This window comes from Panthera leo, chromosome E3, assembly GCF_018350215.1.
Source record: "Panthera leo isolate Ple1 chromosome E3, P.leo_Ple1_pat1.1, whole genome shotgun sequence".
In the NCBI taxonomy this organism is placed as follows: Eukaryota; Metazoa; Chordata; class Mammalia; order Carnivora; family Felidae; genus Panthera; species Panthera leo.
In genome coordinates, this window is record NC_056694.1 from 6,961,537 (window position 1) to 6,977,552 (window position 16,016).

Here is a 16,016-nt window from a genome sequence, read left to right on the forward strand (position 1 = left end):
ACACAGAATCCAAAGCAGACTCCAGGCTCTAAGCTGTCAGCACAGAGCTTGATGCAGGGCTCGAACTCACAAACCATGAGATTATGACCTGAGCCAAAGTCAGATGCTCATCAGACTAAGTCACCCAGGTGCCCCATCCTGGGCTTTTTATTGTTGGGTGTGGGGTTTCTGATTACTGATTTAATCTCCTTACTTATCTCCTTATGTATCTTACTTATTAGTCTGTTCAGATTTTCTATTCATGATTCAGACTTGGTAGGTTGTCTGTTTCTAGGAATTTATCCATTTCTTCTAGGTTATCCAATTTGTTGATGTATAATTGTTCATTCTAGTCTCATATACTCCTTTGTATTTTTGTGGTATCAGTTGTAGTATCCCCACTTTCATTTGTAATTTTATTTGAGTTCTGTCTCTTTTTTTCTTGGTAAGACTAGCTAAAGTTTTGTTAATTTTGTTTATCCTTTTTTTAAAAAAAAAAAAGCTCTTAGTTTTCATTCATCTTTTCTATTGTGTTTCTGGTCCCTGTTTCATTTATTTCTACTCTGAAAGAGGCAGGATGGGAACTAAGGGTGGCTCTAGGGTCAGACTCTTAGTCCTCTGCCAAACCACTTCTCAAGGAGGAGGAGCTACTGAGTCAGGTGCCTTTTGCACATCTTTGCATACTGCTTGTAATCATCTCCTTGGAAACCAAGAGCCGTGACCCCACATTCAGGGTTATGCAGATGGTCCGCCAGAGTGACCAAAGTCCTTGTTTAAATGTCTGAAGTGGGGGTGGAAAGTGGGGAGGTGCACAGAGCCTGGGGAATAGGGACACTTTTCAAAGTTGCATGAATTTCTCCAGATTCTTCAATGGCTCCATTTATAAATGTCCCCAGTGCCCGGGTCAGTGTGGGTATCAAGGGAGGAGACTAAGTTTGGTGCAGGGCCGGGGGGAGTAGTAGGAGAAGGGGGTTTTTGCCTAGTTATTTCTAAACTTCTGACAAGACCCTAAAGCACCAAGACAAACTTCTCTTTCACAATAAGTTTCTGAGGGTTGGTGCCAAGAAAGAAGCCCCTGAGGGTCGAGAGAGCTCTCCTCCCACTTCTTTATTCCACCAAACAATGCCTTCTTTGTCTCTCCTCTTCCCACCAAAAGAGACCAGCCTCCTCCCACAGCCGTATGTTGTTGACATGTGCCATGACCTGGAGCAGCAGGGTGCAGGGATCACCCAAGGGTAGGGAGTAAAAAGAAGTTTGGAGGCCTGGCATCTCTATAACCCACCTCTATGGGAGGAGAAACCTTTCTTCTCTCCCTCCCTCCTTCGTTTTCACAGTTGGATATATCTATCTGGTTTGGAGGAGTATGAGAGGTCACCAGGAACAAGGGTTGGGGAGGGGTCAGCAGAAGTAAAGTATCAGAACAAGAAGGAAAACATCTCCCCCAGAGAATTGAATACAGCAGCACTGGACCTAAGAGACCTGGAAAGAAGAGAGCTAAGCTAGTCCTGGACCCATCATCACAATGAAAATCTGGAGGAAACAAAAATATAAACCAACAATTTCTTAAGATTGTGCAGGTTTAAAATCTGTAACATTTACAAATAGTCAACAAATGTATTTCTCACCATTATGGAAAGAACTCAACTTAGCAACAAGTTTAACTCAAGAACTGATGATATAGAGGCAGCATCCTGGTTTTATTCCATGCTGATCCCATCTGGCTCATTTCTAGAATTTCTAGAAAATCCTCCTTCCTGCACTTTGTACTACGTAAAGGCAAGCTCTTGCCCATGCAAGAATGCAACGCTGAGAGATGGACAGGAAGGAAAGCCTGGAGACCAGAGGCCATGGTCAGCTGTTGATCCCGATGACCAAGTTTTTTCCTCCTTGATCTTCTGCTACCTCACAAAGGGACTCACAGTTGACCCATACCTCAAAATCCTCTCCACCTTGGTAGCTCCTTAGTCTGTGACTTTCTCTATGCCAGATTTTCCAGGCCTAGTGAAGTCTTTCCCAGGTTTTAGGTCACTGCCTGCTCCAACAATCAGGCCTTCTTTCTCCATGATTATAAAAGCAGAAATCCCCTGGGACTCTAGTGCCAAGTGGTAGGGATGGAGAACGAGAGGAAGGCCAAGTTCAGAAGACTAGAAAAGACATCTTTGAAAGACATCATGGACTATTCCAAGGTCAGAGAAGGCCAGTAGAATGAATGCTATGCTGTTTTCACAGCTCAAGGGATAATCCCTCATAGGCATGAAAAGGGAAGTTAGCAAGAAGGCAATATCAGAGCCCTGAAAACCAACAAAAGACACAGTAGAAATACGCAGACACAACTCATCTACTTTCCTCCTCCCATCCTCACCCCCAGGCCTTAGCTCTCACACAAGAAGTGGTGTCAGAGCCAACTTTCATCCACACACATCTGACTACACCCCTACCCATCTGAGGCTGATTCCACTTTAGAAAGCATCAGACTCACCCCTGCCCAGGGTTGTTGGGTGGAAAATGAGCTGACTTTGGGGTCATTCTGACCAAGGTTCACATGGTGGCTCTGCTACTCACTAGATATTTCATAGTGGCTTCATCAGGTGACTTAATCATCTGGGCTGCTTTGTATCAACAACTCCTCTCATGGTTATTGTGAGAATTCCATTTTTAAAACCTAGCCTATGTAAGCTGCATGGGGACAAGGGATAGTGTATCTTGATCTGCCCTGTTCCCCCGTTGCCAAGGACATTACTTGGCATTTAGAACTTACTCATTAAATATGGTCCATAGTTCATAGTCCATTTGTGGTTTTTACTGAATGTTTTCCTTGCCATTGACTGTTACAGCCACGTGGAACCCTAAGGATCCTCCAGGCCATTTTACATAAGAGGAAGCAGACCCACAATAAATCATTTCTGTGGGTCATACAGATTGCAAGATGCAAAGCAAGAGGCCAGTTCCTCATACCCAGTAAACTATTGATACCAACCACAGAATTAGAGACTAAGAGTGGGAGTAGAGAACAAAATGCCCCAAAAGCTGCAGGGAATCTGGAATCTCCAGGAGGATGAACCAGAAAAAGAGCCTGGATCATAAGTAGGAGTGATTAGGGCACAGAGGACTGGAAAGGACATTACCTGGAACAGAAAACTTGTGGTCAGAAGTCATGAGTAATGGATGATAAATAAAGAGAGGAAGAGGGGGCCCCAAGGTAATTATAATAGATGGCATTTATTGAGCAAGTGCTATGTACCAAGTACCTGTGATCTTATTTAATTTTCACCAAAAAACACATCAGAGATAAAACTATTACTATTAATATCCATTTTAACAATAAGGAAATTGAAGCAGAGAAGAATTAAGTAATTTCCTCAAGGTCACAAATGTAGCAGGTGATGGTGGCACTGGGGATCAAACCCAGACATGCTTTCTGTAAAACCTGGATCATTGACCAAAACTCTCACCATATTAGGAGTTACTGTTTTGAGTAATCAGAAGGAGGGAGGAGGAAGCCCTAGGTAGGGATTATATTGATCCCAGTGACTGGCTACTCAGAGAGGATAAAACAAAGGGGCATTGTTGAAAATGGGTGGGGGAGATGGGGACATTCGGAATTTGGGATAGGGCCAGTAAAAAAATAAAGGAGCAGACATAATCACTGCACAACCATAAAACTGAACAGTTGAAATCTTACGTTGAATGGAAAGAAAAATTGCAAATAATATAAAGACTAAAAATAATTTTTATTTGGTTCTGGAATACCTACAAATGTTGTGTCTGGTGCTCTCAGCAGTCACAAGATATCCAAAGAAATAAATTCTGTTCAACTGACTCAAGAGCATCCTCAGATCTGATTTTCCTCTCCCAGCCCACCAATAAGCTCTCTCTTGTGGCAAATGGGAGATTACCTTTAAGACTCAAGAAACACCAACCCAAGTGGAAATGTCTGACTTGGACCTTAATGATGTGGGGATATTAGGTTTATAGGTCTACTGTAGTTCCAGAAGGCCAGCAGTGAGGCCTGGATCATCCATCCTGTTTGCCCTGCAGTGGTAGACCAGCTTTCCCAAAATTGCACCAGCATATCTACGCAAAAGGAGCCTTCCCTGCTCAACCCCCCTCCGCCAAGACTGGAGCACACAGGCGGGTTGATCACCTTGGCACACAAAATCCCCTCTGCCAGTGGGAATCCACATGCAGACAGGAGGGGTGTGGGACCATCCCTGAGACAGGTGCTTGTCAGAGTCTGGAATTTAGCCCTACTTGCAAGCCCATAAATTAACTGTTACTATTTCGTGGATGCTGGCAGAAGACAGGAGAACCTTCGGACACAGACAAAGGACTGTTGGTCATGGCACATCAGGCAGTATGAACATCACATTGGCCAGAGTTACCCTGTGCCCCTAAATCCCAGGCAGTATCTCTGAAGGACCCAGATGGATGTTATATAAGCAGTAGGCTTGTGTACGTTACAGTCAAGGAACACTGAACTTGGGAAAGGCATGCTTTTCTCATGAACTGTGTTGAGCCTGATCTTTTTCCAAAGGGCATCTCTTGAGGTTGCTCACTGCAAACCTACACTGAGAAATGGCCCAGGTGGTGACCACACAGGGCTTGGCATTCTTGACATGCCCAGTAAGAACATGCAAGAAGCTCAAGCTCAAGACCCATGGCAGATTGCCCTGCCCAGCAGACACCCCTGACCCCCCCTACCTCTGCACTGGGTTGACCAGTTGTCCTTGTCCCCATGAGCTCTGCAACTCACAAAATGATTGCTCTGCTGGCAAGGCAGGATTGTATCCCAAAGGTACTGACACACTGATCTTTGGTAACTCTCTGCATGTGTTGCAATGAGATTAATATGATTGGTGAGGAGTTTGCAGTTGAATAAGAACATAGAAAAGTAATGACTTAGCGGCTCCATTGAAAACAAAAGTTTGTGTGGAAAAGTAAAATAATTATAGTTGATTGCATAACAGAGCTGTAAAGGTATTACATAGTCATAATAATGAAAACAATGAATATAGATCTAACCTAAGTTCTCATATATAATATTTATATTAGGGGGATGGATGATGGGAAGTGGGTGTGTGTGATGGAGGCTGGCAAAAGAAAGAAGGTAAATCATCTCTTCCAGAATATCTAGGATATCTATATACATCTATATAATGCCTGACACTGAAATATCAAGAAAGCATTTTATTCAAAAACATGGAGGTATACATCTCCAAAATAACCAGCTAAAAAGATATGAAAATCATTGAATGAAAAATAAAGAAAAAATATTTTATAAATCATTTTACTTTGCATAAACCAGGCATTGAAAAAATACTTATTGTCCTTAAGTAAAGAATTTTCACTGGGAATGGTTGACAGAAAAGAGAAGAACTGCAGAAAGATCATGCAATTGGAAGTAACAATGTGGAAATTTCATTTCTAAGTAATCTCTGTACCCAACGTGGGGCTTGAACTTAACCCCAAGCTCAAGAGTTGAGCACTCTACAAACTGAGCCAACCAGGCACCCCTGGAAATTTATTTTGAACACAAATTTGACTCAATCCTCAACTGCTTTTATAGCTTTATAGGATAAAATCAATAATAAAAAATAAAATAAAATAAAATAAAATAAAATAAAATAAAATAAAATAAAATAAAATAAAATAAAATATAAAATAAAAAAATATGAAGCCAGACTAGCTGGCTGTGTATGGAGGCCCTACCTTCAGGGTCTCACACCTTCCAGGGAATGTTGGGTTGAAAGCTCTAGAGTAAAAACAAAGAAAAAAAGACATCAAATTCAACAAAGAAATCCCAGCCTGAGCACCCTTGGACCCTGTAGCCCTGGACAGCAGTAAAAAATGGGAATCAGAGAACATCCCAGTGAAGTGGCTGAGGTCTACCTGGAGGCGGGGTACTCTGACCTGTTCAGAGTGAGCGCCTACTACCTGGACTAAGCATTCACTGCTTCTTATGTTCTACTCGCCAGCAACGAGCATGAGAAGGACCAAGGAACCTCGAGAAGAGAGGACACAGCAGGCAGAAGACCCTGCAGAATAGAAAGAGGGCTTAGAAGTATGCAATGGTGTTCCTCAGAATCCTACTTTAGCCACTATACGTATTCTCAAAAGCTCTGGGTTCAGGACGAGAATGGGGACAGGGAGAGACATTGCCAGCCAGCACACTCGTGAGACTCAAGGAAGGTGCCTAAGTTCAGATTCTGTCCTTATCCTGAGCTCCCTAGGGAGAAACTGGCCTGGATAAGCCAGCTCCTTCAGATCTCTTGCCCAATAGTACTTTCTCTTACACCGAATTGGGTGAGCCGTATGCAAAAATACTGTCTTTGATATTTAGTCATGGAAGAAAACCCAAATAACTCAGAAGGAAATAACTCAGCCAGTGATATGTCAAAGCAACTTTGGGCTCTTTGAACAAATTGAAAGAACACATGACAAAAGAAAAATTTCAGATCAATAAGGAAACCCAAAGTCCACAGAACAGGCCAGGGCTAAGGCAGACTGAAATGTGAGACCCCGCCCCACCCAGGACAGGAGACATAGGCTGGGGGTCGGCCAGCAAAGGGACCCTTGGAAGACCCCAGTCCTAGCCAGCTGTGGGGGAAGGGGAGAGAGACACAGAGCCACTCAGACACCCAGAGAAACTTCCTGGAGGGGTTCAGATTTCAGAGGAGGTGTGAAAGCCAAGACAGCTGGCCAAGAAGAGGTAAAAAGATTGTTCCTGACCAGTCAGGCATGAGACGGCTGAGTGGAGGGTCACAGGGACCTGACAAGGGACATGATGAGAGTGGATCTGGTCCATGGGCACCCCCAGGCTCACCAGGGAGGATAAGGTGCCCAGAGGACCAAATGTGTGTCCTTCCCTGAGCACCTCCCACCTGCCCAACAGAGAACCAGCAACAGATCCTCCAGCAGGCAGAACTAAGTTCAAGGGCACTTTAAAGATGCCCCACCCCAGGAGGGCCTCACTGCCACACGCTGTCTCCTTCTTGGCAGTTCCTCAGTCCCTTAGTACTCCCTTGTCTCTTTGGCAGATTCCTCTGGGGACAGAGAGATAGGGAGGGAGTCAGGGATGTGAATGTCCTCCAGACAGAACTCTGGGATGCTGGGTGTGAGAGAGAGAGAGTCATACCCTAGATGGGCTCTGCCAGGGGCCCAGGCTCTGGCCAGGTGCAGAGCTTTTCCAGAAGGGGTCTGACAACACCCAAGTCCCCTCCCCGCACCCACAGTGAGCCTAGGGTGGGTCATGATAGACTGCAGAGGCATTTGCCACCTGATACCCCCGGCCATTGGCATTCTTTCACCTGGGGGATACACAGACTTTCAGCCTGCAGATCGGCCGTCTCAGCTCTTGATTTGCACACTGTCTCTGAGCTCACTGAGTGCAGCCTCTGCCCAGGGTGGCTTGTGCATCCTTCTCTCTCACTGTCAGGGGAGGAGCCTGTCCTGCACTCTCATTGGCCTGCAAAGTCGCCTTCCCTGGGCCGGGCTCAAAGCCCAACCATTCCCATAACTACACCTGGCTTTATCTCCAAGTAGTCTGCTCTGAGCTCCAGGACCCAAGGCAGTCCAGAACCTTCCAGTCAGGCACAATGGGCACAATGGTGTCTGTCCTGCTGTCCCTGCTGCTCCTTCTGGGCCCTGCAGTCCCTCAGCAGACCCAAGCTGGTGAGTGAGGAAGTAAGGGTGGCTCTGGAGAAGAACAGAGGGGAAGTAATAAATGGAACAGGTGGGCTGGAGAAGGGCCCCTCCTACAGCTGTGATCCACAAGTAGACTGTGTGAATGGGAGGCCAAGGCTGTCAGCTAACTCAGCTCAGAAACTTCTAGAAGCACTGAGGGAGCCTCTGGACCCATGCTAAATGAGGCTGTAAAGATCTGAAACCCCTTAGTTTACAAATGAACAAAACTAAGACCAGAGAGGTGAAGTGACCTGGCCAGAGTCATACAGCCAGGACGGGGCAGGAGCCACACAGGTAGAACTTCTTGTTCTTATCTTTCTTCCAAGGGCTGGAGGAATCTGTCTGACTCTCAGGGAAGAGAGAGCAACCCCAAGGGGCAGATATGAAGGCAGGTTAACTGGAGGGTTCTAGAAAGAAATCTGTCCCCTCCCCCCACAGTGCCACTGTTAACCCTGAAGGCAAGTTACTGGGAGAGAGGCCAGCTGGAACCTTGAAAGAACCAAAGTCAACTCTAGAACAGGAAAATGAGGCTGTTTCTCAGCCAAAAATCTCAGGGGGAAGAAATATAAGCCAAAGTGTGCATGTTTTAAGTTTGCTACATTTACAAACTATGAGAACATAGGTTTTATTTGAGAATGTTAATCACACCCTACTCCAAAATTTGTATTAGCCAGGGTTGTCCAGAGAAACAGAACTAATAGGATGCATATCCAGACAGAGATTGACTTTAAGGAATTGGCTTGCACAATTGAAATCCACAGGCTAGTTCAGCAGGTAGAGACCCAGAGAAGAGTCGGTGTTGCCATCCTGAGACCAAAGGAAGTCTGGAGGCAGAATTACTTCTTCTTTGGGGGACCAGGCTTTTTTCTTGTGGCCTTCAACTGATTGGGTGAGGCCCACCCACATTATGAAGGGTAATATGCTTTACTTGAGGTCTACTGAATTAATAATGTTGGTAGTCATGTGGCAGATTCCTAGTTCAAGTACTGAAATTATTCTTGCTAATTAGTTTCTAAATGTGATTAACATTTAACACCCCTGTGAGTTGTATCATGAATTAATTATGGCAATGTCCTCCTCTCCAAGTCCCTGCCTTATACCAAAACATAAGGCACAGCCCTGGGAATTCTGAGCTCTAGATCCATTCTAGGTCATTTCCTGAGTTTTCTGGTAAATTCTTCCTACACATTCGAACTATATGTATTAGACTAGGTTAGACTAGGTTGTGTTCCAGTAACAAAGTTGTTAGTGGCTTAACCCAACACATTGTTTATTTCTTACTCATGTAAAGTGAATACAGATAAGGCAACTTTCCTGTCTTCCGTGGGGTGACTCGGGAATCCAGGGACTCCTGTTTTATCCTGAGGCCTCCACAGTCATCACCTAAATAAGAGACAGAGACAACAAACCAGCTAATAGGGCCTGAGACCAGAAGAAAGACATCACTACAATTCACATCCCCTTTTGGCAGAACTCAGTCTCATGATCCCAATATACCTACAAGGGGGCTGAGAAGTATTGTGTTGTCTCGTGCCAAGACAAGACAGTGTAGTGAAGCTACAGAATGGTCTCTGAAATGCCATCCCTAGAATTGGGAGGGCCCTGTCACTCGAGCGAGCCTCCAGTGAGGTGAGGCTGTGGGCTGCAGAGGCCAAGGCCCAGTGACCACATCCCCCTTCCTGGCCCTCTGCTGCCCCACGTTGGGCCTGCATGGACCCCACACTTCAAAGTCTCTTCCTCTTTTTCAGGGTCTTACCGTCTCAGCTTCCTCTACACCGGGGTGTCCAGGCCCACTGACAGCCTCCCCAGCTTCCAGGCCACTGCCCACCTCAATGACCAGGTCTTCTTTCACTATGACAGTAAAAGCAGGAAGGCCATACCCCTGGACCCATGGAGCCAGATGGAAGGAATAGAGGACTGGGAGAAGGAGAGTGAACTTCAGCAGGCCAGGGAGAGCATCTTCATGGAGACTCTGCAGGACATCATGGACTATTACAAGGACAGAGAAGGTCAGTGGACCAAGGAGGGTGGGGTGGAGGGTCTTAGCCCTGCAGGTGTGAGTGGAAAGGGATCAGCAGGATGGAACTAATCCCCACCCCTAACAAGGAACAGAAAGCAGAGTAGAAATATGTAGACATTCTGCATCTCCCCACCCCCACCCCACAACGCAGCTGCTCTCCGCCTGCCCCGTCATGTCCCCATCCTCACTCCCAGACCTCAGCTCTCACAGGAAGTGATGTCAGAGTCAGCTCTCACCCAGGCACATGTGACCTCTCAGCTCCACACCCCAATCCGTCTGGGGCTGCTGGCTGGCACTTCAGAAGGCATCAGACTCCCCAGCCCAGGGATGTCGAGCAGAGAGTGAGCTCACCCTGGGGTCGGTCAGACGTGGGTTCACATCGCAGCCCAGCCAGTCACTAGCCATTTCACAGTGAACGCATCTTAATGCCTGGTCTGAATCGGCAAAACTGGAATCTCCAAGAGATTCCATCAAACTTACCTATGTGAATTCCACAAAGGCTAGAACTTCATCTGTCTTGATCACCCCTCTAGTCCCATCCCCTAGGATAGCCAGTAACACCTGCTCAAATGAAATGTGTTGCATGATTGAGAGAAAGTGCCTGGCACCAACCATGGCCCATACCGGGAGCTAGTGGGGAGTGAATTCAAAGCCACATGCTGTTAGAGGTACAGGGAATCCTAAAGGCCCTCCTCTCCATGAGGGCTCATCTGGACATGTGGTAGGAGGCATTTGAAGAGCCAGGACAGTGCAGGGCACCAGGACTGGCTCCCATGTGTCCAGTCCACTACGCAGTCCTGCACACTGCCCACTCCCCAAGTCAGCCAGTCACAGGCTGGCAAACTGTTGATACTAAGTCATTGCAGGGCGGGCATCGAAAGATGGGTTTCTGAGTACAAAAATGCCTAAGAAGCTACACGGAACCTGAAAGTTTCCTAAAGGAGGCCAGAGTTTTGCAGAAATCTGAAGGATAAGGAATGGGAAGCCCGGGTAAGGAAAACAGCCCAGTGAGTGTGTCAGAAGTAGGACAGGGTGATTGATGCACAGTGCCCAGAGACGCCAGCAGACATTTCACCAGCTGGAATAAAAATGTTGACACGAGTAATTATGAGGAAAGAGGGTAAAGAGATGAACACAGGGTGGCAGAAAAAGGATGGGGGCGAACACTTATGGTGCACTTGCTAGGCACCAGGCACGGGTGTTAACACTTGTCATGCTTGTGCTCACCCTCTAAAGTAGTACTGTCACCATCGCTGTCTCCAAGATGAGAAAACAGAGGCCCAGAGAGGTTAAAGGCCCAAGTTGGTGCACAAGCCAGGTGGGGGTGGGGAGAGAGCTGCCACTTGAGGCCAGGGAGCTTGAGATGAGAACCTGTGCCCTCGGCGCTAATCAGTATTGGGTAAACACCTCCCTTTATCACCAAAATGAAGACATGTGTCCCCTTCCCTAAGGAGGCTGATTTCCAAGGCTTGTGGCTCACTGGGAAGAGAGGGGGCCTCCGAGATTTGTAATGTAGACATCAAACTCTGGAGAAGAGGGAGTGGTGACGTCAGCTCCACTTAGAAATGAGAGGGGGAAATGGGGGAAATAATCTGCATAAAACTCTAAATATGAAATTCTATTTCACTCAGAGACAGCACTTCAGTGTGGTTGTGTCAGGTTTCTAAGAGCTTCCCATGGGGCACCTGGGTGGCTCAGTGGGTTAAGCGTCCAACTTCAACTCAGGTCATGATCTCGCGGTTCATGAGTCAGAGCCCTGTGTCAGGCTCTGTGCTGACAGCTGGGAGCCTGGAGCCTGCTTTGGATTCTGTGTCTCCCTCTCTCTCTCTGCCCCCTCCCCACTCCAACTCTGTCTCTCTCTCTGTCTCTCTCAAAAATAAGTAAAACATAGGAGCGCCTGGGTGGCTCAGTCAGTTAAGTGTCTGACTTCAGCTTAGATCACGATCTCGTGGTTCATGAGTTTGAGCCTCACATCTGGCTTTGCACTGACAGCTCAGTGCCTGGAACCTGCTTGAGATTTTGTGTCTCCCTCTCTCTCTGCCCCTCCCCCACTCTCTGTCTCTGTCTCTGTCTCTCTCTCTCAAAAATAAACATTTTAAAAAATTACATAAATAAATAAAACATTAAAAAATGTTTAGTAAAAGAATTTACAAAATATAAAAAGAGCTCCCAGTGCATTCACAGTTCACTAAATGAGATGATGCACAGGGACTAGACATCCTGTGCCTAGTCTCTAGCTCCCTGATACTCCCCACCTGGGAAGAATGTTTCTCTGCTCAGACGGGCCTAAAACCCAAAGCAAAGCAACTTTCCCTGTCTCTGTCTGCTGTATGTCTGGCTCGTAACCCATTTGTCAAGATAAAGGGACCGTGTGCTTAGGTTTCCAAAACCACTCTTCCTGCTGTTTTTGCAAACTGTGTAGGAATAGCAGTTATTAAGACGGAGATGATGCCAGGCTGACTGACTTCCTGGGGGCCCGGGGAGGGTACAGGGTCTCACACCTTTCAGGGAAGGTTTGGCTGTGAGCTCCTGAATAACAAAAGCAGTGGAGCATTCTGGAAGTATGCCTACGATGGACAGAACTTCATCGAGTTCAACAGAGAAATCCCAGGCTGGGTCCCCCAGGACCCAGCAGCTCTGAACACCAAGAGGAAGTGGGAGGCAGAAGAGGTCTACGTGCAGCGGGCCAAGGCCTATCTGGAAGAGGAGTGCCCGGCGATGCTGCGGAGGTACCTGCAATATGGCAAGGCCTTCCTGGACCGACAAGGTACCCCCCACTTCCTGTGCCCTGCTCCTCCCGAGCTGAGCTGAGAAGGACCAAGGTGATCTCAGGCTGGGAACCCAGGGAATATCTCAGGCACATCCCATGGTGGTGTCTCTATGCTGATGCCTCCTGGCTTGACACTGGATGGAGGCAGGCATGTAAAATGCCTGCCTGCGACAGGACTGGTCGGCACAAGCTAACACGTTGGTTTGGGAGGCGATGAGAATGAGGGTCCTACAGGATACAGCAGGGAAGGGTCTGATGGACAGAGCCGCAGGCAGAACTGAGGCCTAGAGCTGAGCCTGGGAGAGGAGAGAGCCCCAAAGCCCACTCAGAAGTTTGGGAAAAAATAAAAACTGTATGGAGGCATTCACAATTTCTTGCCATCAGATGTCAGTACATGGTGGAGGGACAGGGGAGCAAGAGGGTGGCCACAGTCATTCCATGATCCAACATGGGAACCCTCAGCCTTCCCTGATCTTCGTAAAGCTTCCCTGGGGAGGCAGACACAAAACTTGGAGTTCTGCTCATCACCAACACCCAGAGAGTGGAGGGAAGGGACACGAGCAGGGAGTCATCTAGGGCACACCTTCCATGTCCACACTCTGTCCCCCCGCAGATCCCCCATCTATGTCCATCACCAGGACCCCAGGAGAAGATACGATCAAGTGCTGGGCCAGTGACTTCTACCCACAAGATATTGATCTGCACTGGATTCAGGGGGGCAATACAGTAGAGGCTGAGGTGAGGGGAGACCTTCTCCCCAGTGGAAACGGCACTTACCTGTCCTGGGTGTCGTTGACAGTTTCCCCTTGGAGAACTAGGAACACAGTCTTCTGTCGCATAGTGCACAGCAGCCTGGACCAGCCCCTCACTGGGCTGTAGGACAAGAGGCAGGGAACCAGGGCTGACGGCTGCAAGGGGACTCAGGTGCAGCAGTCACCCTTCCTGCAGAACGCCAGAAGATGAGCTCTAGAAACCACCGTCAGCATCACCAGTGGGGCCCAGGGAACAGTGTGAGAAGTCAGGGGACAGAAGATTTGAATGCCGGCCACTGAGCTGACTCACTGCTAAATTCTCTTGCAAAACCCCATTATCTAATCTATAGAATCAAATCAACAGTAATCACCTTGCCTAGCACACAGTGTAGGAAGAGATTTTTCAACTGCAATGGAGTAAAAATAATGAGTACATGTTACCATTCGTCCTGTGCTCCTAAGCCTCTGATTCATCTGAAATTCTCGGCATCGACTCAAAGCAGCGTTTCTGGGCATCATGACCTGGGATGTCAACTGTAGCGTGGCGTGGACCACCTGGTCCGTTGGGCCTTGTTCAGGAGCCCACTGTGGATGTCCCATCTGTTGTGAGGCTGGAGAACCTCTTTAATACAAACCCAAGCCTCCTCTGTGCCTCAGTTGCCCCAGACCTCCCTCCTCCCTGTGAAACACTGCCCTCCATTCCAGTGCTCCACCATTCCCACACCATTTTGCCTTGGAGCCACACACCACAGCTCATTCGAGAGGCTTCCTCTCTCCAGGACACACTCCCAGGAAAGCAGGAATCTGATGTTCACTTGTATGCGTGTGTGTGTGTGTGTGTGTTTAACCAGGTTACCCACCACCATCCACAGGTTTAAACCCAAAAAGACAGAGCAGAGCTCACACTTGACCTTTTCATTAAGCTAATCTCTATGACGAGACTTTCCTTTCCTTCCCAGCCTCAGCCTCTACACTGGATTTCTCCAAGTGAAATGAGCTGAGCTGAGCTCATTAAGCATTCAGAATTCTAAGCTGACTCTTTTATTTTTCTTGAAACTCTAAATTTTAAGATTATACTTTTTATTTTTGATACTTTGACCAAGTTTGGAAATCAAAGCTGAGAAATAGCTTCTTCAGTCTATGTGAAATCCATATTCCTCTCCTCCAAGGCAAAAACACAAACAAACAAACAGTATAGGGCTACAGGTGGGGATATCCCGATAGTCAAGAGGGAAAAATATAGCCATTGATATTTCAAGCCACATGACACTGAACAAATAAAGAAAACCACGTGATGGGAGAATTTCAGATCAATAAGGAAACCCAAAGTCCACAGAACAGGCCAGGGCTAACGCAGACTGAAATGTGAGACCCCACCCCATCTAGGACAGGGGACATGGCTTGGGAGTGGGTCAGGAAAAGGAACCTCAGAAGACCCCAGTCCTGGCCAGCTGTGGGGGAAGGGGAGAGGGACACAGAGCCACTCAGACACCCAGAGAAACTTCCTGGACGGATTCAGATTTCAGAGGAGGTGTGAAGGCCAAGACAGCTGGCCAAGAAGAGGTAAAAAAATCGTTCCTGACCAGTCGGGCATGAGATGGCTGAGTGGAGGGCCACAGGGACCTGACAAGGGATGTGACTGAGAGTGGGGCTAGGCCATGGGCATGCCCAGGCCCACCAGGGAGGATAAAGGGCCCAGAGGACCAAATGTGTGTCCTTCCCTGAGCACCTCCCACCTGCCCAACAGAGAACCAGCAACAGATCCTCCTGCAGGCAGAACTAAGTTCAAGGGCACTTTAAAGATGCCCCACCCCCCCAGGAGGGCCTCACTGCCACAAACTATCTCCTTGGCAGTTCCTCAGTCCCTTAGTACTACCTCATCTCTCTGGAAGATTCCTCTGGGGACAGTTCACCAGCTAGACTGCAGGCATGGGCAGGAGATGCCAAAGGGCTACAAGACTTAACCCTAGTCTCTGTTAAGGTCCTCTTCAGTTTGGCTGAACGCTGCCTTTTCAGCCTAGCGTGCTACTAAATCTTGCTATGCCAGCCAAGTAGACCTGATTGTCAGATATGTTTAGTGTTTTCTCCTGTTTCTTTTGTTTATTTATTGGTGCATTCACTCAAGAATTCTATACTGAGTATCGATTTTCTGCTTGGTACTCTAAGCATTGGAGACCAAGCAGGACAAGTAGGTACCACCCTTTCCTGCCTGGAGCTTGCCCCAATTCTGTTTATTGAAACAATACCCTCCATCAAGGTTCAACCCAAAGCTTACCTCCTCCCGTGACCACTACCATGATCACTAATTCCAACACATACTCCTTCTGTGCTATCAGATAGAAAAATCAGGGAAGATTTCCAGAAAGACACTGAGGGAAGCTAATTTCCACACTATCTAAGCATCCCACACCACCCCATCACCTCATCTCTTTTTTGTCCCTTTCCAAGTGAAAGGACAGGAATCAAAGATGGGTTAACCGGGGGGAAGAGCATTTGGGGCAGAGGGCACAGCAAAGACCAAGTCCCCAGGGCAGGAACAATCATGGTGCTTGAAAGGCAGAATAAAGACCAGTGGACTCCAGCATCATGAACAAGAGGAGAGTCATAAGAGAAGATGTTGAAAAGACAGATAGCAGCCAGATTGTATAAGAGCTTTGTCAGCCTTGGGAAGGAGTTTCTACTGCAAACGGCACTGCCTGGTAGGTTTTAACAAAGATGGTGATATGATTTGATTTAGGTTTTTAAAATATCCCTTTGGGGTGCCTGGGTGGCTCAGTGGGTTGAACCTCAGACACTTGATTTCAACTCAGGT

General features: G+C 47.4%; 2 protein-coding genes across 2 annotated transcripts in view; both read left to right on the top strand.

The window, feature by feature from the left end:
- The first annotated feature begins 7,505 nt into the window (after positions 1-7,505).
- On the top strand, positions 7,506-13,644 carry AZGP1 (alpha-2-glycoprotein 1, zinc-binding). Its single transcript, XM_042922679.1, has 4 exons — positions 7,506-7,650; positions 9,411-9,671; positions 12,174-12,449; positions 13,066-13,644. The coding sequence occupies exons 1-4, from the start codon at positions 7,575-7,577 to the stop codon at positions 13,329-13,331; spliced, it is 879 nt and encodes a 292-aa protein (XP_042778613.1). The 5' UTR covers positions 7,506-7,574; the 3' UTR covers positions 13,332-13,644.
- LOC122210148 (zinc finger protein with KRAB and SCAN domains 1) overlaps positions 9,584-16,016 on the top strand; it is a 106,796-nt gene continuing 100,363 nt past the window's right edge. The window contains exon 1 of the mRNA XM_042922642.1: positions 9,584-9,671. The gene's annotated coding sequence lies outside the window, so the exon portion shown is untranslated. The remainder of the gene's footprint in view (positions 9,672-16,016) is intronic.